This window comes from Leptonychotes weddellii, chromosome 9, assembly GCF_054177405.1.
Source record: "Leptonychotes weddellii isolate Sample4059 chromosome 9, ASM5417740v2, whole genome shotgun sequence".
Lineage (NCBI taxonomy): Eukaryota > Metazoa > Chordata > Mammalia > Carnivora > Phocidae > Leptonychotes > Leptonychotes weddellii.
In genome coordinates, this window is record NC_138377.1 from 63,728,332 (window position 1) to 63,752,329 (window position 23,998).

Here is a 23,998-nt window from a genome sequence, read left to right on the forward strand (position 1 = left end):
GTGATTTCTGCCCCCAAATTACAGTCAGAATAGACTGAAGTTCTGAAGTTTGGCACCATATTAATTTCATGCAAAGGGTTTGAGAATTAAAAGTTAGTAGGTCCACTTACTAGCATGCGTGATTCTTCATAACGTACTCTCTGCCTAACATAAACCATATCTATCTATAATACTTGCTCCTGCTATTAAAGAAAATACAATACCTTTACTTCCCTAGTGGAGGGCACACAGTGGTATTCAGTAAAACTGAGAAACTGCGCTCAGCTCTGTCCCTGAGCCCCATGGGAACAGACTTTAGTGACCACGGTTGGCGTTTGCTGAGAGCAGCAGCTCCTCTCCTTGACCCAATTTTGTGACCACTCTCTGATTCAGATTGGCCTGATTGGAATAGCCTCTGGTCTAGGCTCCACATCTGAAGGAGAGCAAAGATACCATTGGGCAAGCAAGTGGAGGTCTGCCAACATGACCAGCTGAGTTTTGAGAAGAGCTAACGTATCAATCATTAGTTGTGCCTCATCTCCTTAAGACAGTTTGTCCTCCAATTATGCTCCAATTTATGGGGAAATTGCCAGTGGGGAATTGGGTAGAGAAAGCCAAGCATATCCCCACTCATTCAGCATCAGAGGGTCAGGTGTTTCTCTCCTTTTGTTCTGAATCTTCATCAAGGCCGTGCTGTTGGAAGATCCCCAGGGATTTTTCTTCAGAAGGAATCATTTAACACAAGTGCCATCATTTATTTCAGAAATGATTCCTAGGCTGTCCATAAATACTAATGAGGTGCATAACAATGCACTCCACCTCAGCATCTGCAGCAGGAAGCACGGAGGTGCTGGCTCTCTCTTCATGGCCAACAGCTCCTTACCACATGTCAGAATCTATAGTCAGGTGTGCCTGGTTATTCTTTTTTATTTTTCCCTTCCCCCATATTGCCTTAAATGACCCCAGACAGAAATAAAACAGACATGGCCAAAAAGAGAGTAGGGTAGGTGAGATACTGCTAACCACACATCGGTACATACAGCAAATCCTTGATCATTCCTGATGAGAATGGAGATATTTCATGTGACGCATATTTGAGTTAGGACTCTGGGGAGGGCAGCCCGCCAGGCCCTGAAGTAGACGTAAACTCTAATTCTCAGGTTACTGATAATCTGGTAGCTGAGATCGCACATACAGATAAATACAAATGTCTTTATTCCGACACACGTACAAAGCGTGATATTTGATGGACAGTGGCGTACAGTGCACTAGGCCTTAGGGTGTGAAGCTGACTGGGACTTGGTGACTGACCTTGAGGATGCCCTCTGGGAGGGAGGTCAACAGCTATGGGGAGTAGGATAGACTGCCCCCTTTCTATGTGTCCATGACTGCCATCAGTCTAAGCCACCATTGCCGCCCCTGGATTCCTGCGGTAGACGCCCCCCCCCCCCATGATTTCCCTGCCTTCACACACACTTCTGCATGCCCTGTTGCCCGACAGCAGCTGGCCAACATTTTTCAAATGTAAACAAGATCCTGCTACACCAGTGCCTCATGCTTACCCAGCCTTGGACACCGGAATCTTTGTGAGCCCACAAATTGCTTGCCTCCATGAACTCACTCGTTCTTTCCTTTTCTCGGGCTTCTTTCTCTCCCTTGAACATGTCAAGCTCTTTTCCACCTCTGAGCTTTGCCACTAACTTTTGTGCCTGATGAAACAAGGAAAATGAAGACAGGAGAAAAAGCTATTGGGTTTAGTTAGGAGGCGTTTTCATGGTCATGGGGCAGTTGTTAGAGCACGGGAAGGGCACAGGGAAGTGATGGAACTTCTCTCACCGCCACACGTTTCAAAAGAATGGGTAGGGCTTGAGGACTGGCCTTGTTAATAGAAGATTCTCATGGGAAAAGAAAACATTAAGCATGTTCACAGGCAGAGTGGAAGAAGTCTGAAAAGATGAAGACGGAAAGCTTCATCCCAGAGGAGGGGTAACTGGAGTGTTTCCAGAAGAGACAGGCAGGGAGAGGACCATGAACCCAACTGGAGAATTTTCTAAATAGGATATGCTTTTCAAATACCAAGGTAGATTTTTATAAAAGCCAGTGTCAGAATTGCCGTGAATAAATTTACTTCTGTTATGGACTGAATATTTGTGGCTCCCCCAAATTCATATGTTGGAATCCTAAACCCCAATGTGATGGTATTAGGAGGGAGCCTTTGAGAGGTGATTAGATCATGAATAAGATGAATAAGATGGGTGCCCTTTTATTTAAGAAAAAGAAAAAGAAAGATTCCAGAAAGCTCCTTGCCCCTTCTTCCATGTGGACACAGCGAGAAGGCAACTATGAAGCAGAAAGTGGGCTCTCACCGGACACTGATTCTTAGACTTCCCGACCTCCAGAACTGTGAGAAGTAAATTTCTGACGTTTATAAGCCCTCCAGTATGTGGTACTTCATTATAATCGCCCAAACAGATGAAGACAACTTGCAAGTTTGCACATTCTTTCTGTGTAGAAAATATACTGGGTGCTGTGATTCTGTTACCAACAGTAACCTTGGAATGAACTGATTGGGGCTGAGATATGCCTATCAGGGTTGGTGATTTCAAATGGGTACCAATTCTTAAACCCTGTCATCATCATCATCACCATCATTATCATCATCATCATCATAATTGTTGTTGTTGGTTTATATTTTATTAAGGTATAGTTTATTGCAAGTTATAGAGATCTTAAGTGTACTACTCAGTGGGTTTTTTGTCTGCATAAAAATCCATGTCCTCATCACCCATATCAACATATAGAACTTTTCCAACACCCCAGGAGCCTCCTATCTACCTCCGTCAAAGGCAGTCTCTATTTTGACCACAACTGCCATAGATCAGTTTGTGAATTTTTTAACAGTTTTATTTTATTGAGGTATAATTAACATACAGGAAACTACATATCTGAGTGGTACAGTTGGTGAGTTTTTACATATGTATATATACACCCATGAAATCACCATAGTCAAAATGAACCTATCATCCCCAAAAGTTCCCTCATACCCCTTTGTAATCTGTCTCTGGCCCCCAACATTCCCATATTCCGTGTCTGCATGCAACCACGCATTTGCTTTCTGTCCTAGACATGAGTTTACATTTCCTAAAATTTTATATAAATAGAAACATATATAGTATGTACTCTTTTCTGGTCTGCCTTTCACTCGGCATAATTATGTTGAGATGGATCTTTAGGTTGTTTCCAGTTTTTGCCTATTACAAATGAAGCTGCTGTGAATATCTGTGCACGAGCAAATACATGGTAGGGTCAGTCTTTTTCATTTTAGGCATTCTAAGAGGTGTGTCATGGAACCTCATAATGGTTCCAGTGTCCCATTTCCCCGATGATTAATAATGTTGACCATCTTTTCCTGTGCTTTTTTTTCCATCCACATCTTCTTTAAGAAGTATTTGTTCACATCTTCTATACATTTTTTGAAAAGTAGGTTATTTTCTTTTTGTTGAGTTTCAAGAGTTTTAGAAGTATAAAGTTATAAACATAGAAGTCCTTTATCAGATTTACAAATATTTTCTCCCAGTTTGTGCGTTGTCTTTTTCGTTCTCCTGAAGGGCAGAAGTTTTAAATTTTGGCCCTACCTGATTTCTTCTTTCATGAATCGTACTTTTAGTGCCAAATCTAAGAAGCCTCACCTCGCCCAAGGTCACAAAGATTTTCTTCTGTGTTTCCTTCTAAAAGTTGTATAGTTTTAGGCTTTCACACGTAGGTCTCTGATCCATTTTGACGTATACGGTACAAAGTAGGAGCTGAAGTTCCATTTCTTAGCATGCGGATGTCCAGTTCCAGTATCATCTGTTGAAATAACTGTCCTGTCTCCAAGGCACTGCCTTTGCACTTTTTTTGAATACCAATTTCCCATATATATGCAGATCTTTTTCTGGACTCTGTTCCACTGACCTGTGTGCCTGTCTTGACACGAGTGCCACAGATGTCTTGTTTAGTCAAATAACAAGCTTGTAAATGGGTAATAGCAGTTTTCCACAACTTTGTTCTCTTGTTACCCTCAGAGTTATTTTTGCTCTTTAAGATCAGTTTTCTAGTCTGCCTGGTGGAAACTCTTTCCAAAGCCTGTTTCCTCTATCTGTTGTGAATGGTTCTTTCTCTAGCCTCAGGTAATTTCCTCATGTACATGTCGTGAGAAATACACAGCTAGCTACTCAAGGCTGAATCTCTGCAGATACCCAGTGTTCTTTCTGTGTGTAGTTTTTCTCTTCTTCCTTACTCTGACGTGAGAATATTGACCCCTGGGGCTCCCCAGGCTCTCAGCTCTGTCTCTTCAACTCACAGAACCTGCCAGTCTCTGAGTAGGCTCCTCCTCCATGCACCACAGCCTGGAAGAAACTCTCAATGCAGCAAATAAACACAGGTGATCATAGGGCTCACCTCATTCATTTCCTGTCTCTCAAGGATCTGTCCTTCATTGTTGCACATGTTTTGTCCATTTTGGGTTGCTTCAGGCAGAAGGGTGGACACAGCACCACTCATTTCTGTTGTGTAGACACAGGAGTAGAATTCCAGGGTCGCGGAATATTGCATGTTTAGTGTTAGTAGATATTGCCTAGAGTTTACCAAAATAAATTCAGTTAATTTTAATTATGGATCCGTTTCATTCATGTAAGTGACATTCATTTTACCCAGAACATGCCACTAGATTTTAGTCCTCCATTTAACACAGTAAAGAGTGAAGGTGGCAGGTTCTTAGTGGCATCATTCACTTTTTTTAGATGTTCAGTCAGTGATGTACACCCTCATTTAACTTGTATTATTCAAAGTATTAAGTAAGTGCTGGTGGAGGCGAAGAAGAAGGAAAGCAGAGAGAACAGGTAGGTGGGTCTTTGCTTGACTGGTAGTCGTAATTATATTTGACAGCCTATGTTTGCTAAGTAATAACAGCTTTGATTTTTCCAGAAACCTAGTGATATATGTTTAGTACCTAGTCCATTAGAAAATTCTCTGCTGTTCTGCCTCCTTCAAGGCAGAAAAAAATTCTCCTTTTGGGGGGAGTGGTCTTCTCACGTCGAAGGCGATCCCCATCCACTTAACATTCTCCCATGGTTCTTTTAGACTGACTACTCGTAAGATTATATGCTCGGCAATGGGTGCATAGTGTCAGGGAACATCGCACTAGGCCCTTCCCCCACACGATGGTGAGTGAATGCCCCTCTTCCCAGCTGCTGAGGGACAAGGAAGTAGAGGCTGCAGGAATGGCTCACTCTCTTCTCACTGTTAGGGGTATTTGAGCTCTAGAAGGCTCTTTACCCACCCTTCCAGATAAAATACGTGGTGAATTTCTACCAAGGATGACATTTCCCTGCAGAGAGTCGCTCCTTGGCCTAGATATAATGGAAAATAGCAAGGAAAGCATAACATTAAAGAAATCTCTTTTTCAAGTTCTTATTCCCAGCCCTTGAGCTTCTTGTGGAGTAATTTAATTCGTTCTTGAGTCAGGTACTGCTTCTTTGATGCCTTTGTCTTTAGATCCTCTGTTTGTAAAGCTCCTGAAAGAATAGATCAAAAATGATGTTTACATCTGTTTCCAGAATCAAGGAAGTAAGAACAGAACAAGACTCTATGACTGTGGTTAACCCCTTCTGTTATTGCCCTGCATGTTGCAGGGTTTGGGATTAGATTTAATCTCCGTAGCCACCATGGTTCTCACTGCTCTAAGCATCTGTTTCCTTGGCTTGGGCCTGTTTGTTCATTTCAAGTTACACCACATAAATCAGACGTGTTAGACCCTCTCCGTATAAGGTGTGAAGTTGCAATAGCTAATACTAGCAGGGTTTATAATTCATTGTATGTTTACTCTTTATCTAAAATGCATGCAAATTGATTTTCTCCTCAAGTCCATGGAGAAAAGTCTCAGGAAGCTAAAAAAAAAAAATCATGCACAATGGGAAATCTTGGATTGCTGAATCTCAAGCCCGAAATTGTGTTTTCAGGGAGGCTGAAGTAAACAGGATTGCTTACAAGGAGATGCTGCTAGAATAAGGATTGCAGGAAAAGAGATTTCCTAAGAAGTTCTAACCCAAAATGTATCTCCTTCTAGTGTCCTGATATTTCTGTAAGTTCTTGGGTTTTGCCATTTTTCTCCACTCTCCCTAGTTCTCAGGATACTCTTCTTTTCTAGTAAGAAAATAGTTCAAATCCCTTACAACTGTGGTTTGACCGTGAAACAAAACACTTGAACCTGAAATAAATTTTTGGTTGATTTGTGGTTTCCGGCGGGCTTAGGAACTGTTCTTCCTTTCGTTGAGGAGCTGTTCGTTTGTTCCCTCCTTCATGTGTGCACGCATACGTAAACTAGCACTTTGTATGCCGATGTATAATAATGCAAGACATCATGGTGCCAGCATGGAGGGGACACTATTGGTCTTGCAATGGGGAACACAAACCTTCTGGAGATTTAAGCTTTCTGATTCCCAGCTAAAGATGTAACAGCCCAAGACCACCTGTGGTGCACCTCGCCCCCTCTGCAGTCATTGACTTGAAAAGTAGAATAGCCTTTCAAAAAAAAAAAAAAAAACTACATATTTTTACAATTAAAAAAATAAAGAACAGGGTAAAGAAGATTAAAAATAGAAGGGACAAGGTTTTAGAAATACCAATTAGATCTCATATTGATATGTGACATTGAAGTTGCATGTTCCAAAAGTAATACTGTTTCCTTGTTGGTAAATTGCAAATATTGAAACCCGGTAGTACTTGCTGCAAAATTGGTGTAGGGGGGTCGCTGGCTCTATTGATGTGTAAGCTGTTAGATACCATCCATATGGTGCTGTACCTTCATACTTGGGCTTTTAAGCATCCTTCCTAAGGAATGTTTGATGCAAGATGTTTCTTATTCCCCTCCTTCTCCTGAAGGATTTCTCCAAATTTCTGTGCAAGAGGTTTCCCAAATAGTTCCTTTCGCAGTATCCCTTTGGAAAAATTTCCAAGGCTTTCAATCTCTTTGTTCTCCCCTTCCTTCTCCAATTTGGAGGGGAGAATGTGATATAAGGTACAGGCCTTGGAATTAGTGATACCAAATAAGGAATCTTCTCTGTGGAAAACTTCTTTCTTTGTGATTATCCCTAGTGTAGACTAAGGAAGTCTGTCTTTAAGAACAAACCTCAAAGCCCTTGTGCACTGATTCTCCCCTGTCCTCCCCTTTAGGGTTAGTGGAGCGGGAACTGTTGAAGGCCATCCTATACTCTTCCCCAGGGGTTGGTGCTCAAGATTGAATACCACTGTTTTTGCTGTGGTTGTTGTATATTTGGATGAAAAATGCCTTCCTAAAAACAGATTCAAGAATACCCTTTCAGGCCTGTTTGGGTCCTGTCAGGAATCTGGCCAGAGAGCCCCCAGGACCTGACATAGGGAGGAGAGGGATCGGGCCCCAAAGCGAAACTTGGCCATTTCATGAATTGGTCTGGTTAGAGCCTGTGAAGTCTGAACACGTACTATATCCTAAATGGGAACACACTTTGAGAAATACTCTTGGAAGTCAACGATCAACCCTGTGTAGAGCGTACCATGCTCCATTTCCCAGTGATGATGTTCCCCTGTTCTAAAAATATTTGAAGGAACAATCTTTGTATTCTTCCTTCTCAGCTTTGTAAGCATTCATCTGTCTCACCAGATAAAACTGCGGATGCAGCCTCAGACCTGATACTTATTTCTTCATAGGTACTGTGAAATCCACCTAGAATTATCATATATTAGAGTTTGGGGAGAGCATTAAGGAAACTAGTTCCAAGTAATCATTTCTCACATTGGTCTCTGAGCCCAGTTCTTTACCACATCAGCATCCAGGAGGTGTGCTCAATCTTGCTTTTACTTCCGGAACCACATATCAGAGGATTTCTCTCTCTCTCTCTTTTTTCCTTCATGTCAGCCCCCTCTGACAAAGAGCCACCCTGATAAAATTCTATGTGGACATCACTTTTATTCCTTGCTCCAAATTTTTTCTCATCAACAGGTTTATTGAAGTCAAAATGTCTGGCCATTGGACCGCAACAGAGTAGAGGGCTAAAGCATACCACAAAACGCTCACTTTCACTTTTAACTGTAAGGTCATGGTAGGAATAAGTGTGATGAAATTTTAAGGTATTTTAGGTACCTAGTTATGGTAAGCTCTGCGTTTTAGCTACCTAGCCTCAATATCAAACTATATTATAGATAGGATTTGTTCTTCAGCATCTTTTTTTAAAATAGAAATGATCACATAAAAATGTAAGATGATTCAGTTGGAGTTTAATGTGTATAAGAAATGTGTGTGCAGATGTTAGTGAATATACGAAAATACCTATGAAAAATGAAATGTAGAGGCTATTGAGGTGATGAGTAATAATTTTGTTTATAAGATGATTATTTGATTCTTTTAAAATAATATTTTAAGACTGAAGCTAGATATTTTGTGTCTTGAGCAAAATTGATTTTCCTGTTTGGAATGATTGACAAGCGATGCTGTGGAATAATGAGATTGTAGGGGAAAGCTGTAACTCCTTAAAAAGTTATTCAACCAGTAGACCTTGAAATGGAGGATCAGCCTATTAACACTCACTGGCAGACGAGGCACCTTCTTCTGGTTTGCATAATAGGCAAGTAACTTGCATTTCTGTCTTTCTTTCCTCATCAATCTTTGTCCCTTCCTCCACCAATTCCAGACTTACTGTAAGAGCAGGTTTGAGCTAAGAAAGTGCTTTGCTATTGGCTGGCTTGTTGGTTTCCAGTTAAATAGAATTTTCTGATTGCGCAGAAGCGAGGCTGGTGGTCTCCACCCTTTGACTATACTAAGTGTCTTATTTTGTATTTGAACAATCTTTCATGGAGGGCCCATCTTTTTTAAAAAAAAAAAAAAAGACCTTTTTTATGCCATTAGTTCATGAGGGAAAGATATTTCACCACCTGAGTAATGATGGTGCCGATATTGTAGACATAATAGTTTCTATCACTGCTTCTTAACTACAGCTGAGAGGTAAATGAAGGCTACATGAAGGCTAACGAGGAGGCATGCCCCCATGAGAACCATATTCTTTTTATCAGAGCTGGTAGCAAAAGGACCTGGGTTTGGTTGGCCCCATGCTCCTGTTTTCCTCTGATACCAACAGAAAACAGTGGGTAACAGGAGTGGTAGTAAGTGAAAAAGCAGCAGCGTTAGGCCTGGATAACTCCAAAACATGACTTACTAAGTGAGTCCCAATGCATATGATGCAGTTCTCTTAGAGAAGCCATTTCCAGGTAAGTTTCATGATTATATCGAGGGGAACATCTGTGTTGTGATTGGCTTTAACACCTGCCTACACTTGATAATCACCACTTTACCTTATAGTGGACCTTACATGCCAAACCTTCCACAACTCTCTAATTTGAGATTAATAACATTTATGTCTTAATTGTATTTTTTACATTATTTTCTGTTTAATGTAGGCAGAGCCATGTATCTATTTATGGCTTTAATGTGCTTTGTTCCTCATTAACTTAAGTGAAAAACCAAGTTTATTTAAAGGGAAATACTAAGGGAATAACAGTTCAGGATATTGTCAAAATCACAACAGTAGTATCATTATTAGAACAAAAAATTCAGTTAGCCCTTATTTAATGAGCTTCCCACATGCAATAAAATGTGGCATTTGACATTGCAGCAAAAAGCTATAGTAAAAAGAGCGATGGACCCTAAGCTCATTGTGTAATTGCGGTTTTCTCGTTTATGAACAGTATTACTTTTGCAAGTCAGCGCTTTCCATGCCTCAGTTTCCTTGTCTGTAAATATAGTGATGACAGCAGTAACGCTGCCTCTGTCACAGACCTGTGGTCAAGTACAAGAGAAAAAACCAGAAACTGTATTTTTAAAAGATTTTTTTAAAACTTTAATTGTTGGGGGCGCCTGAGAGGCTGGGTCAGTTAAGCATCGGACTCTTGACTTCAGCTCTAGTCATGATCTTGGGGTCATTAGATGGAGCCCCATGTCTGGGCTCTGCACTCAGCAGGGAGTCTGCATGGAATTCTCTCTGTCCCTCTCCCCCTCCCCCCACTCCCACGCTTGTGTGCGTTCTCGCTCTTTCTCTAAAATAGATAAATAAAATCTTTTAAAAAAAACCCTTAATTACTGGGGAAAATGTCACTTGTTAGTATGTCAATTTCTAGGATCCTACCTCACAAACTGGTAGGCAATAGCTTACAAGATCCGTGTGGGGATATCTCTACCTCTTACATCTTTTAGGACTCCACGGACACGATAGCAATCTGGTTTTATTCTTCACGAATATTCCAGAGAAGCAAATTTCAAGTATTTTATCCAGGTTTGAAATGAACTAAAGAACAGAATTTTGCAAGGAACAGAGTTCAGTGAAAGAAATAACATGGTGAGGGAAATCTCTGCAGATAAATGATCACACACGTTTTTTTTTATGGAGTTTGACATGTAAGCTGAAATCTGAATGACAAACAAGAGACAACCATAAAAAAAAACAAAGGAAGGAGTATTTCTATAAAGAGAACAGCATTTGCAAAGGGTAGAAGGGGGTTGCTATTTCCAGGAGCAAAAGGTGGAGGGAGCCTGGTAGACAAAAGGGAGAATGGAATGAGATGAGAACGGGGAGGTACTCGAGGCCCAGATCATGTAGGGCTTTGCAGGTCATGGTAAGGGCCTTGGGTTTTATTCTAAGCATTTTGGAATGCATTGAGGAGTTTTTAAAAGATGGTTCAGTCTTCCATACTTAAGTTTGAATGGCCAGTCTGCTCAGAGAAACCAGTGTGGGAGAAATCACAGAAGCCTGGGTGAGGGCTCATGGTCTGTTAGCTGGAATGTGGCTGCTTTAAGAAGTCTGCCTGACTTTCCCCAACTCTGCTTTGGTCCTCAAAGCCCCCTCCCTCCCCAACACCTCAGATGACTCCCGTTATGCATGAGCACTGTTCTCCATCATTCTTAATAGCCCCACCCCCCACCGCTCAGGTTCTTGACTTAGAACCATATCTTATTCAATCTTTGAATTGCCCACAAAACAGACTTTTGTGTCTCCCATCTAATAAATGTCCCGTAAATATTTGTGAAATAAAGTTAATACACTCGCAGTGGTTTCAGCAGTCACTGTGCTCTAGAATCACCTAGGGAAACTGAAAATGTGGACGCCAGGCCACACCTCCAGAGATTCTGACTCATGTGGTTTGGTGTATTTGTGGTAAAAACTCCCAGGATGATTCTGGTGAGCGGTTGGAGTGGAGAGCCAGGGAACCAGGCTGGTTCTGGGTGGTCTTAACCTGGGAGTACCATGCTTACCCTGCCCCTTTAAATGCCTGTATATTTCCCTTGTCCTTGTGAACGTTAAAGGCATGACAGAAATGCCCTGGTTATCTGGCCTTTAAAGTTACTCAAAATAGTGACTACAGAGTCTATTGTATTGAGGATTCTCTCCACACTGGTTTCTCTGAGCAGACCGCCATTCAAACTTAAGTATAGACGACTGAACCATCTTTTAAAAACTCCTCAATGGCATCCCAAAATGCTTAGAATAAAACCCAAGGCCCTACATGATCTGGGCCTCGAGTACCTCCCCGTTTTCATCTCATTCCATTCTCCCTTTTGTCCACCAGGCTCCCACCATCTTTTGCTCCTGGGAAATAGCAACCCCCTTCTACCCTGAGTACTACTACTCAGTAGTATTAGAGTACTAATACTCAGTAGTATTAGAGCACTCCAATATTACTGACCCAGGGTATGCTATCAGTCAATTTGCCTTTGGAAGAAGAAAGATTCCTGTTTTTCACTGGACGTCCAGAATTTGACTGACATGTTTTTTATCAGCTTTGGACCCCAAAAGCACCAAGACAACAAAGGGAATTAAACATGGCTCCTTCAAGCACAGAACTCAGAAAGTCTGGCAATGGTGTGTTTGTGCAGTTGTTTTGATTTCAGAAGTGGAAAGTCTTTATTTAACTCTATATAATGTGTATATAATAATATAATTTTAGGGCACCTGCTTCAAAATAGAAACTGGGATGTTGGAGATAATAACAATAAACAAAAATTAAACCAAACCGGGCTCAGTGCCCAGGAAAACTACCGAGATTCCAAGAACTGGGCAAAGAATAAGCGAGTAGAGAGCACGAGGCAGGCAGGGCTCGAGCTTAAGTGCCTCAGGAAAAATGACCGCTCTGCAGCGCCATCTCGGTTAGTAGTTCTGTGGGGCATTTGTCATGTGGGTGGGGTTCCTGCCCTTCTCATTTCAGTGACAGGCTTCCAGTGGAACTTGCTTTTCTAAAATGTCAATCCTAAACATGCCAGTAATTACAGTGATCCTGCATTGTGTTTTGAGTTTTTATAATGCTGTGAACCACTTGGAAATAAGTGGACCAGAAGTAAAAATAGGAGTTCATAACGACTTTAAAGCTAGAAGGAAAACCTTCATGTTTCCCAGGATGCCTAAATGTCGTGTAATTTACATAAACAAAGGAGGAAATCCTCTTTGTGTGTTTAGGGGTGTGTGTCTAATACAGGAACCCATGTTTTCCTGTTATTGAAAAGTATTCTTTAATCTTTTCAGCACATTTTAGGACTTGCCTGTATTCCAGGTATGTTGTTTCCTCTACCATGAAAACAGAAGAGCAGGGCATGGCTGGCAGAAAAACCTGTTAGATCTCATAGGAGACACATGAAATAAATGCATTAAGTTAAATGGCTAGACTGATACTGTTGCCTGAATTTAGTTCGGGGAATGGACTTACACACAGAGCCATAAGCCAGACAGGCTGTTTGTGAATAGAAGACTATAAAATTCCACTGATCGAGAGTGTTAAGGGGATGGTGACTTTTTAACCGTGAAAGTAAATGTAATTGGTATGAAATGTTCAGAAGCTTTTAGCCAAATCTAACTGACATAATGAGTAATAAACCTAAGCATTATTTGAAATTATTTTTTAAATGTTTGCTAAATTCTGGTTTGGAGCAAAGGGGAGAGTGTCATAAAAAGAGGTCTTTAATCTTGGAAGCCTAGGGCTCTCACTAGACGTAAGGGCAGGGTGCCCACATCTCATTCGCCTCTTGGTCCCTGTGTTCTTGCTTTAATGACCCCGGATACTGAAATTGCCCTAAACTCTCCTATGCATGAAGGAGAGTCTTCTTACCAGCACCCGTGACTGGAGTAGGTGCTTTCTGTCCTTCATCCCTCAAGGATTCTTTTTGCCATCTGTTGAACATCTGCATAGTTATCTGGAAATGTAGGACCTGCAGGGTTATTGGAAACAAAGAAAGAATGTGCCCTCAATGCACAGGCTTATCGGGATTACATTCATTACAAGTAGTACTTTCCACGTTTTCCGGTTCCCTTAATAGCATCATTTCTGTTAAATTTTACAAACTCCTACAGCCAGGCCTAGGAGGAGCTTTTAGGAAAGCCCTTTTAAAACACTTAATGACCACGCCACCCTGGAGGCTCTAAGTCACGAAGTAAGCAGATGTGGAAATATCCAGAGTGACTCTCTCCTTGTGGCTGGTGCTTGGCCTCTGTCTGCGAGGTGACACTGTCCACCCTCAGCATGGAAAGGGCAAAGGAAGAACTGACTAAGGCTGGGAGAAGCAGCTGTCTTGGTCCTGCAGGTGTGGTGACCTCAGGAATTTGGGAGGGGGGTGGTGCGTGAATGCCAAACACAGTCAGAAACAGATGCAAACTAGATTCAAACTGAACAATATTTTTTTCATTATTTATTTATTTTAAAGATTTCACTTATTTATTTGAAAGAGAGGGAGACACAGCGAGAGAGGGAACACAAGCAAGGGGAGTAGAAGAGGGAGAAGCGGGCTTCCCGCGGAGCAGGGAGCCGAACGTGGGGCTCGATACCAGGACCCCGGGATCATGGCCTGAGCCGAAGGCAGATGCTTAACGACTGAGCCACCTAGGCACCCCCAAATATTTTTTTAAAGTGAAGCATTACTCTATCTTACTCTACCAGGTGAAGCCTGATTTATTTACACTGGAATATCACATTGGAAATATGCATTGCAGTTCCCTAGGGGAGCCAGTAACCTCCACTTCCTCTACAATTCAGCTTTTCCCAGTGAACTCTACCCTGATGCCTGCCAACCCCGCGTGCTGCTTTCCCTGCAGTTGGTCATCATGCACTTGTAGCCTCCGTTAAAAGTGCTTGGTGTCCCTCGGTTGAGTTGTGTTTAGTTTGAATGAAGACATAAATGAAGCAGCCTTCACAATTATAATTATGTTGTAATTACTTGAGAGTGGAGAGTATAACTATTTCTTTTGAGTTCACCCCTCATCAAAGACACGCATATTCATATTCTGTGTGTGTGTGTGTGTGTGTATACACACGTAGGTGTAATGAGAAAACAAACCAACCTTCACGCCCGCTAATCTGAGTGGTCTTTTCTTGGCAGTAACAAACAAGAAACCCACACAAGCATCCATCACGAAGGTCAAACAGTTTGAAGGCTCCACGTCGTTCGTGCGGAGATCACAGTGGATGCTTGAGCAACTTCGCCAGGTTAATGGCATCGATCCTAATCGGGTGAGTGAATGCCCAGTGTTGAGCAAAGGTGTTCTCTTCACACAATGACTCTCTCACTGACCTTGGCAGTGCTGGTGGTTATCTGAGTCATCTCTAACAAACTATTTCTCTATTTCAGTGATGTGGCTAAGACTTTTGGATTTCTGTGTCCTTATGGGGAACTACAAGTCTTTTCATCATGTTTGATGCAGAAATGTAAGGGGATGCATACTGAAGAAATGCTGGCTCCTGTATGTGTATCAGCCAAGTGCAAAGGGCAGAGTTCAGATATCATGTCCATGGTTATTAATATGAAAAACTATGTTCATCAAAGCTTCATTTATCTCCTAATACCACCAGTGATCAGGTTTTTTTTCCAAAACAAACAAACAGATGACACCTTATAAATTATGTATTTGGATTTATACATGAGAAACATATTAAGGTAGAATTATTTATTTAAGTACTTTCCCTTTTGCTCACACATACTCGCTATGCAAAACCTCAATAATGAGGAAAAATCAAATGTAAATTGTAACTATATGCTAAAATAATAAGGGAGAATCTTTTCCTTACCAAAGGTTAGGAGCAAGATTAATTAATAGAGCTAAGAACCTGAAGGAATCCTTTTCCAGGTCATTGGGAAGGCAGCATGTAGCCTAAATTCTGCCAGATCCATGTGTGGTATGCTGGAAGGGCTTTAGTGATACTAGCCTCCTAGGGACAGCTATAAATACTCTTCAGATCTGGGGGGGTTGCTTGATAAACAGAGAAAGGTGGACTCTCTTTACATGCATCTAGGTGCTAATAAAGATGAGCCTTGTGATTAATACCAAAGTTTTGAAAGGTGTTTTTGCCTTTACGAGTCTTTTGTCAGGAGTAAGCTGAAAGCAGCAGTTTTTATAGATTGAGATCAGTAGTTATTTCACTGTTTTTTCCAGGATTCTGCAGAGTTTGATTTGTTGTTTGAAAACTCATTTGACCAGTGGGTAGCCAGCACAGCCTCAGAAAAATGCACCTTCTTCCAGATCCTCCACCACACCTGCCAGAGGTACCTCACGGACAGGAAGCCGGAGTTTATTAACTGCCAGTCCAAAATCATGGGAGGTGAGTGGGCATTTGTAGGGCTTTGCTCATCCTGTCTCCTTAGACTCACTTTTACATAAAAAGTTAGGTGTTCGGCAGCATAATTAAAGACAAAAAAAGAATCAGGATGCTCAGAGTTAGACAGCATGAGAACCATTCTAGGGAGTTCTTTGCGTGCTAAATCCAGACACGGTGGTATGTTTTCTCTCTTAACCAAAAGCTGGTCTTTTTAGAAGAATTAGCCACTTAGCTAAGACTGTTTATACTATGAGAACTAACCTGCCCCTTTATTAGGAAAAACTCTCAGTTTGGTTTCTTTACTACCATTTCTGTAATTTCATTGCAGAGCACTGTTTTCTAGGCTGCTTTTTCCTATTATTTCTCACAATATTTTACAAATATTAACATACAAATTCTTACAGATGTAGTCCCTTTCTTTCAAATAGCAGCTAGTCTTAGGTTTATTCCTCGGATGGCATACAGAGCAGAGTGAGGCCGAATGCTCTAAGCCAGCCTGAAGGGGTAAGTACCAGTGTTGGCAACTTAATGAGAAACATTTAGAGGGTGCCTAACACATTTCTTTTAGGTGGCATTTCTTTTTAGGGAATTGAAACTGAGCTAAAAATATTTTTAAGAAGCCTTGCCAGTCACTCTGTGAGTTGAGGAAGAGCGTTTCTGTCATTGCTCTTTTCACTGACCTATTCTCCTGGTTTTGCAAAAAAAAAAAAAAATTGTGCACCAACTTAGTTTTAATCAAATGTCAAATGAAGGTCACATTATAGACATTACATCTTCTTGAGCTGTACGTATCTTTCGTATGGACATGGCACGGAACCCATTATTCCACCCTAGCCCCTGACGTACACGGCGTCGTTTTGCCATTAGTCTGCTAGATGTCATTAGAGAAGATTCCGGCCAGCGCTTTGTTGTTATCCGCTGACATGTTGATGTTCCTCTTAAACAGTAAGTTGCTTGCATCCTAAGAACCTAGAAAGGTCTTCTTTAGGCGTCGATGCAGTATTTTATTACAGCTTCTCCATTTAGTCCTCGAAAAATGTTGATGAGTAGTGCATATTGTCTTCCACGTGGCCCCATACTGTGCACAAAAGCAAAAACTATTAGATGTAGATGTTGAAAGGAAAGAGATCATCTAATACTGGCCTCCTACCATTTAGAAAATAGAATGAGCTACTGCTCGCCATCCTGTCTGTGCCCCTGGCACTCTTCACACGGGTCCCATGTGCGAAGCCCAGCTGAAACAGACCTGGCAGGTCAGGGCGCACCAGGCTCAGGACCACAGACGACAGAGTGTTTCAGTGACTGCAAAATGGGCCCGGAAATCCCAGCTTTCCCTCATTCTTCATTAGGTGAGGCTTGTCTCTGCTATGCTAGAATCAGATTTGTTTCTTGATCTCAGGGTCCTCCTAGGAAATGTTTTTCCATCGGTGTCCGTATGGTCCGTAGCATACACGGAAAGCAAGTAAGCAGAGTCTCCTCTGAAAATAAGGTGACATTATGGGTTTGAAATTTCTGTTGCCCTTGGAGAGGGACTCCCCTCATGCATTCTACTTCTGCGTGTTCCATCCTGAGAGCAGAGTGGCCAGAAGCAGAAGCAGGGCCATGGGAATTGGCACGTTTCCTCAGAAGGAGAATGTGAGGCAGAAGCAGGAGGACCCCAGCCTCACTCCCTCCACTGTCCTTGCCGGAGAAACGAGTCTTGTCCTTCCAGGAGAAATGAGTCTTGTCCTTCCTGCTAAGGTTGAGGAGAGCTTTGGTAACTCTTCCCTCATCTCACTGGGCAGTCCCTCTTCTCTTTTGCCTCTGAAACTCACTTCCTTTCATGCGTTCATTCATTCAGTCCTGGTTCATCATCCGATTATGCAACAAATAAGTACTAAGTACCTTACTATGTGCTGGTCACTGTGCTACATCCTAGATATGGAGAATCATTCTGTATTTGGTTCCTTAGTAGACTCCAGTTTCACTACCCATTTTCCAGACTGGCGGGTCCCTTAACAGCCTTACTTTGTGCTCTTCGTTACCTTCTTCAATGTCCTCAGACCTTCCCACACAGCCCCACCCAGCTGCTTCTTTCAGTCATTGACCCAGCCCTTCAGAGGTTTTCCAGTGCCCCACGTAAATTATGCAGCGTTGAGAAAGGAATCCATATATCCAATGTTAACTCGTTAGTATGTATATTGGACAAAGCTAAAGACTGATTTCCTATCGTAAGAAAGAGAATGAGTTGATGAGACCAAGTACCAGCATTGGCCCTACCTTTTGTGACTGCACCCACGTCTCTCGTCTTCCTTAGACCTCATTTTTCACTGGTGTGACATGTGGAGGTTGGCTTAGAGACCTGGAATCCACTTCAGTTTTAATATTTTGAGAATCTCTAATGCCTAAGTTGAGTAGATGAATCACTTCTTAATTTAAGAGTCAACTAAAAGACTTAGCACAATTAAATATTGACTGGCCTCAGATTCCTAAGAAAGGCAAAAAAGTTTGAACTAAGCACATTTGTTGGCAGCACATACGTCCCTAATGAGCACAGCCTATCTTATTTAAACAGTTGCTTATCCTTGATAACAGTTGTACCAACACACCCTGGTTCATTAGCGTGCCAATCAGTCTTCCTTTCTGCCGCTTACCACAATTCAGTCTTAAAATTGTGTAGTGCTTGGTCACAACATTCTGACCCCTTCATCCTTGGAGGTACCTACCCCACCTTCAGGAGATGAGAGCTGTTTCACATTTCGCAGTATCTTTTGGTCTGTCCTCAGAGTATGGGGCACACATCCTGGACACGGATATTCTCTGAACTGTGAAATGTCATAGATTTTTGTGATTTTTAAAGAACTAATATCGGTGTTGGTATGCTTCCCCAACACCAGATTCTTTACATATGTTGTTTCATTTAGCCTTTACCACAGCCTTTGGAAATGTAATTTATTATCTCCATTTTACAGACAAGGAAATGGGATTGGAGAGATCATTAGATAGTTTGCCAGGGGTCGTATAGCTAGTAAGTAGCAGAGATGAGATTCAAACACAGGCCCTCTCCACTCTAAAAGCATCTTCGTCAGGGCCACTGAGTGCCACACTCCGGGGAGCACACTGACATTGTCTTTGCTATGAATGGTGCCCCCTGAGGTTGTGCAGGAATTTGGGGGAAATATTTTAGCCAGCACATCCCTAGGTTTTAAAAAAGGGAGATAAGGGGAGGGGACCAGAGATTATAGGGACTTTTAATTTTTTACCTAGTCTTATTGTAGGTATGTTATTAAGATAGTAACTCTTAAGTATTTGGGGGCGGGGAGAGTCCTAAGAATGATGGAATTAGGGTGCCTGGGTGGCTCAGTTGGTTAAACGACTGCCTTTGACTCAGGTCATGATCCTGGAGTTCCAGGATTGAGTCCCTCATTGAGCTCCCTGCTCAGCGGGGAGTCTGCTTCTCCCTCTGACCATCCCCCCCGCTTCATGTGCTTGCTCTCTCATTCTCTCTCAAATAAATAAATAAAACATTAAAAAAAAAAAGAATGATGGAGTTATCAGGGACCTTTAAAATTATCTTGCTCTTTTATGGGGATTAACATAAGAATAAAAAAAATTATCTTGCTCTTTGTAGTTTTTGTTTTTGTTTTTGTTCATCTGAATTTCAACATATTAAAGAGTTGAACTGCTTTGGTGGCCGGGGAAGACGATGGAGCCCCGGCCACTCCCTGGGCCTCTCAGGTACTCTGCATCAGGCCCAACCCTGTCATCAGGAAAACTAAGGCCCAGTGATTTTGAACAACTTTACCAAGATCAGAGTCCTGGAAGCAAGTCTGCCTGACTTCCACCAAACTACACTTTCTTTAATACCAGTTCAGATGGGCTCATCTTTTAAATGCCTACAATCCCAGGCAGTTCTCCCCTTAATTGTGTATAGCTCCCATGACCAAGTTTTTTTTTCCCTTGGGGGATAGTCAGTTATACAGAAATGGCTTTGACATGCTTGAATTCCCTCCTGCAAATACGATATTCTGTCTCCAGAGGACAGACTGGGAAGCTTTGATCTTCTGATGCTAGTTACAGAATCCAGGAGACACATGTACGGTCCGTAGGGCCAAGGGAAGGTCCTTATAACCAGAAGGGGGGCAGGAGGCCCTAAGCAAGTGTGAAGAGGGGAGGTATTGGTTTCCTCTCCTGCCTCTCTCAGTATCTTGGCAGCCATCTTCTCTTCCCTTGGACGGTAGGAAGATCAGGAAGCTAGAACCATGTCCTCCAGCCTTGGTCATTCCTGACTTCCACTCTCCCTCTCATTTAATTCATTAAAGGTCAGTCACTTTTCAAAAATACAAAGCTATCCATTTAGTTGCTGGGTCCCTAAGCTACCAAGCTATGTAGATTTAACCAGACTGAAGGGAGAGGCATGGAGCCAGTCTGTCTACTGAAAAGTGACGTGGCATACTGAATGACAGGGGCCCTGAAAGCGAAGTCTCAGGTTCATTTCTGAGAGGGTAGATGTGTGTTTATCGTAAGCAGAGATGATGATATACCGTTATATGTGTGATGACACATTTGCACTTCAAAGATGCCTCCAAGGAGTTAATCATATGTGTAGAACTTGAGACTTTAGAAGAGATACTTGCTTTCAACCAATTCGTTTCAGAGAAACATGGTCTGCCCCCTAAGAGTAGTATCAATTTAGCTAACAGGCCTGTCATATTAAGTCACAGTCCCAAGGGGAACATTTTTGTATTGCTTCCTTCATTTTTTGTAAAATGTGAGCACATCCCACATGGCTCTCCGTGGCTAGCTTATTTTTACACTGACCTTTTGTAGTGATTACTGTTGGCCCATTATTCTTAGGCCCAATGCCGTGGACTATGGGAATTTTCAGTGGTATTGGCAACTTCTGTGTTAGAACAATGGAGATTCTTGGCAAACCTGTTTTCTTCTTCAGTAAGTGTTGTAAATTATTTTGCAGGAAAACAAATGATTTTTTCTTCAAGGCGAGCTTCTGTACAAACTGAAGCATATCCTAGCATTTTCTCGAACTCGGCCCAAACACCCTTGGCTAACTCGTTGAATTACCTCTTGCTCTTTCACCTGTTTTCATCTGGGTCCTCCTTGCGTGGACCCACTTATATTGCTTGCAGCCCACCTGTGTACGTGTCCTCATTGATTGCATAAGCATTGACTCAGCACCATCTACCTGTCAGGCCCTGAGCTAGCTGGAGAGATCCAACAAAAAAGGAGATACCTTTGCTGACTTGGTTTACTCTTCTGGGGAGACAAGAGGTGTAAACAGACATAAAACAATTCAATAGCACCAAGGTGACTGCTGAGCTGTGTTGTAAAGGATGGTTAGCACTGGCCAGACAGACAGTCGGGGCAGGGCGAAATGAACTCTCTCTTATTGCCGTAGTTAATCCACACAGTTTCATTCCCGTGCTGGCTATATTCAGAATTTGGAATGTGGCAGATTGTTTTTCCACAAAACAGGCTATTTTGGAGTGCCATATATTTTCATCACCACCAAAGGATATTTCTTAAGTGTTGCCGTTCTATGCACAACCCTTCAAATGATGGTATCAAGCCCAGACTTCTGAGCTCTATTAGAATTGCAGGGACACCAATGTCTCTGATGTCTCCTTCATAGCAGACTGGCCCTCGTTTGCCCCTGCCGATTGGTATGCTAAAGGAGAAACCTAATGGCTTTACGCTGGATTCCCCTGGGATGAAATGGAATCTCAGGGTTTGAAGCGTGACCTTGCTTTGGACTTTTCTTCCAAACAACGCAGGGTCATTCCTGGGTGGAGTGTGCAAATGTTTCACCTTGTGAGGGCTCCAGGCGTGGGCATATGTAAGATGAGGTAGCAACTTCTAAAAAGAGGACATGGGGGGGCGCCTGGGTGGCTCAGTCGTTAAGCGTCTGCCTTCGGCTCAGGTCATGATCCCAGGGTCCTGGGATTGAGCCCCGCGTCAGGCTCCCTGCTCCGCGGGAAGCCTGCTTCTCCCTCTCCCACTCCCCCTGCTTGTGTTCCTGCTTTCGCTGTCTCTCTCTCTGTCAAATAAATAAATAAAATCTTTAAAAAAAATAAAAAGAGGACATGGGTACGCCCTAACAGGCTTCCAATGGGGGGCGGAGGATAAAAAGACGATCTATATGGTCATTCTTCATCCCAATACATTAACATACTACTTTAAGGGAATCTGTAAATTTGCTGTAATTTTTATATTTCTTCTCTGTGTTGTCATGTTTTCTGTCAGTGAATAATGGCTTTGTGGGATGTGAACCTCACACTCAGACACATGCTCCGCCAGGGGCGCGTTACAACGAACTGTTTATTTCTCAAGAATAGATTCATGTATAATTTTGCCCCACTGCTCAAACCTTAATATATTTGGGGATGCACACACATATATTAGAGATTATAATTCACAGACCACATTAAATTGTGTTAAAACCACCGTACAGCTGCTGCTTGATGCCAACACCTAGATGCGAACAGAGGAGACAGCCAGGCTGCTTAGCTGACCCGCTGTTGTGAGCGAGCCGTGAAGTGTACCGTACAGTTCTTTCCATCAGGTGGAATCCGTGTCATGGGTCCTCTGGTGGCTCTTCTTGTCACTCTCGACGAAAAACAAAAGAACAAACTTCAGTTATTCTCTGCTGTGGCACAAACAAGGAGAAGGTTTTGTGAGAAGCATGCCTAAGACCCCACAGCTAATAAGGGATAGAGCTGGCCCCTCGGTCAAGGCCTGGCCCTTGCTCTCCATCCATTCAGTGAAGGCCAGGACTTCGAGTTCACTTAATAAGCACGTCTTCTTTTCCTTATATTGATTCAGCTAAGTAGAAGAGGAGATAGCCCCAATTTAACAAGATATTTATTAGGATCAAATTTAAAATGCTATTTGAAAGTTCTCTATAAATGACTGTTAATTCTGTGTCAATCCTGTACACACACAGATTTATGATCCAGTCTCCCATTACTCTAGCCTCTTCATTTTCCTAGACAGCGTGATAGTTCATTACAGACTTGGCTTATAGAAACTCTTTTGGAGAGAGTAAGAAACTAAGAACAGAAACCAAAAAAAAAAAAAAAAAAAATGCGTCAATAAAAAAAACAGTACAGATATTTAACGTATACAGTTAGGAAAGCCCCGCTAGGGTTTTCTACTTGTTTGTTCTGGTTTTGGGGACCCTCCCACTGTAACTACTGTATCAAGCAAGTCTGATGTTTATGGTGCTACATGAATTACTGACATAAGCATCCGACACTGGCCGAGTACTAGCAGGACCAGGCTTCTGGATCTGAATCTTTTATGTATTTACTGTTTCAATTTAGGACAACATTACCAGTTGTTATGTTGGGTGGTTTATGTGCTTTCTCGTATTTTCTGAGTGGGTCATTCAACCTCATCTTGTTCCCAGGAGGTAAATCAAAAGCAGATGCTTTTATTTTAAGTGAGAACATTGAAGTAACCAAGGACTACTGCTTTAGGTTCCATCCAATTCTGTGCATGATACAAATGACTAGTAACTAAAGAAAAACTGGGTCACAGATGTGATTTTGTCTTTTTCATTGCTCTTTGGCTGTAAGCTACACTGATGCACGCAGTGAACCAGCTGGTGGGCTGTGGTCAGCGGTCCTGAGCCAGGAGTGACTTCATGCATTAAATGCTTTTGAATCATGCATCTCCATCAAAACCTTGAACCAAACCAAGGGTGCATATGGGTACTTCCAAGGTATCATTTATTGGCTTGACAAGGATCATGAATGTATTTTGTCTATCCCATGGTTAAACAACCTGCAATGGATGAGAGCCATTCCTACTTTCAGAATCAACCAGAGGACATAACTGCACAACTTGACCCAGTGATACAGTGATAGAGAGCAGACTCCGTTCACTTATCCCCGGCTTTGTTGGTGGCATCACTCAGCTCTGTAACTTCCTCTAAACTACTTAACTTACATTCAACCTCTCTGCTTTCCTATATCATGGAGAGTAACAAAGACCTTGAAGGAATGGCGTGAGGATTAAAGTGAATTTTAAAATACTCAGTCAGGGGTGCCTGGGTGGCTCAGTCAGTTAAGCATCTGACTCTCGATTTTGGCTCAGGTCATGATCTCAGGGTCGTGGGATCCAGCCCCGCCTCGGGCTCTATGCTGAGTGTGAAGCCTGCTTAAGATTCTCTCTCTCCCTCTGTCTCTGCCCCCGCCACTCGTGCATGCTCTCTCTCAAACATACACATACATACATACATACATAAAATATTCAATCAAATGGGATTTTTGCAAAGTGCCAGTACATATCTGAATATTCTATTAAGAAAAACTTGGAAATTATAATTTGTGTGTTCATAATATTACATGATTTCTTTCATGATATTTATCAAAAGAACTTT

The 23,998-nt window shown here is 42.1% G+C and overlaps 1 protein-coding gene across 9 annotated transcripts in view; it reads left to right on the forward strand.

Moving 5' to 3' along the window:
- STXBP6 (syntaxin binding protein 6) overlaps window positions 1–23,998 on the forward strand; it is a 267,054-nt gene that overhangs the window by 175,508 nt on the left and 67,548 nt on the right. For 8 of the 9 annotated variants that reach the window (XM_081830665.1, XM_081830664.1, XM_081830666.1 and 5 more), the window contains 2 exons: window positions 14,405–14,535; window positions 15,456–15,621. In XM_081830665.1, coding sequence (XP_081686791.1) covers window positions 14,405–14,535; window positions 15,456–15,621 — 297 coding nt within the window. Of the gene's footprint in view, window positions 1–11,704; window positions 11,904–14,404; window positions 14,536–15,455; window positions 15,622–23,998 lie in introns of those variants that run through there. The other variant, XM_081830670.1, reaches the window with a different exon arrangement.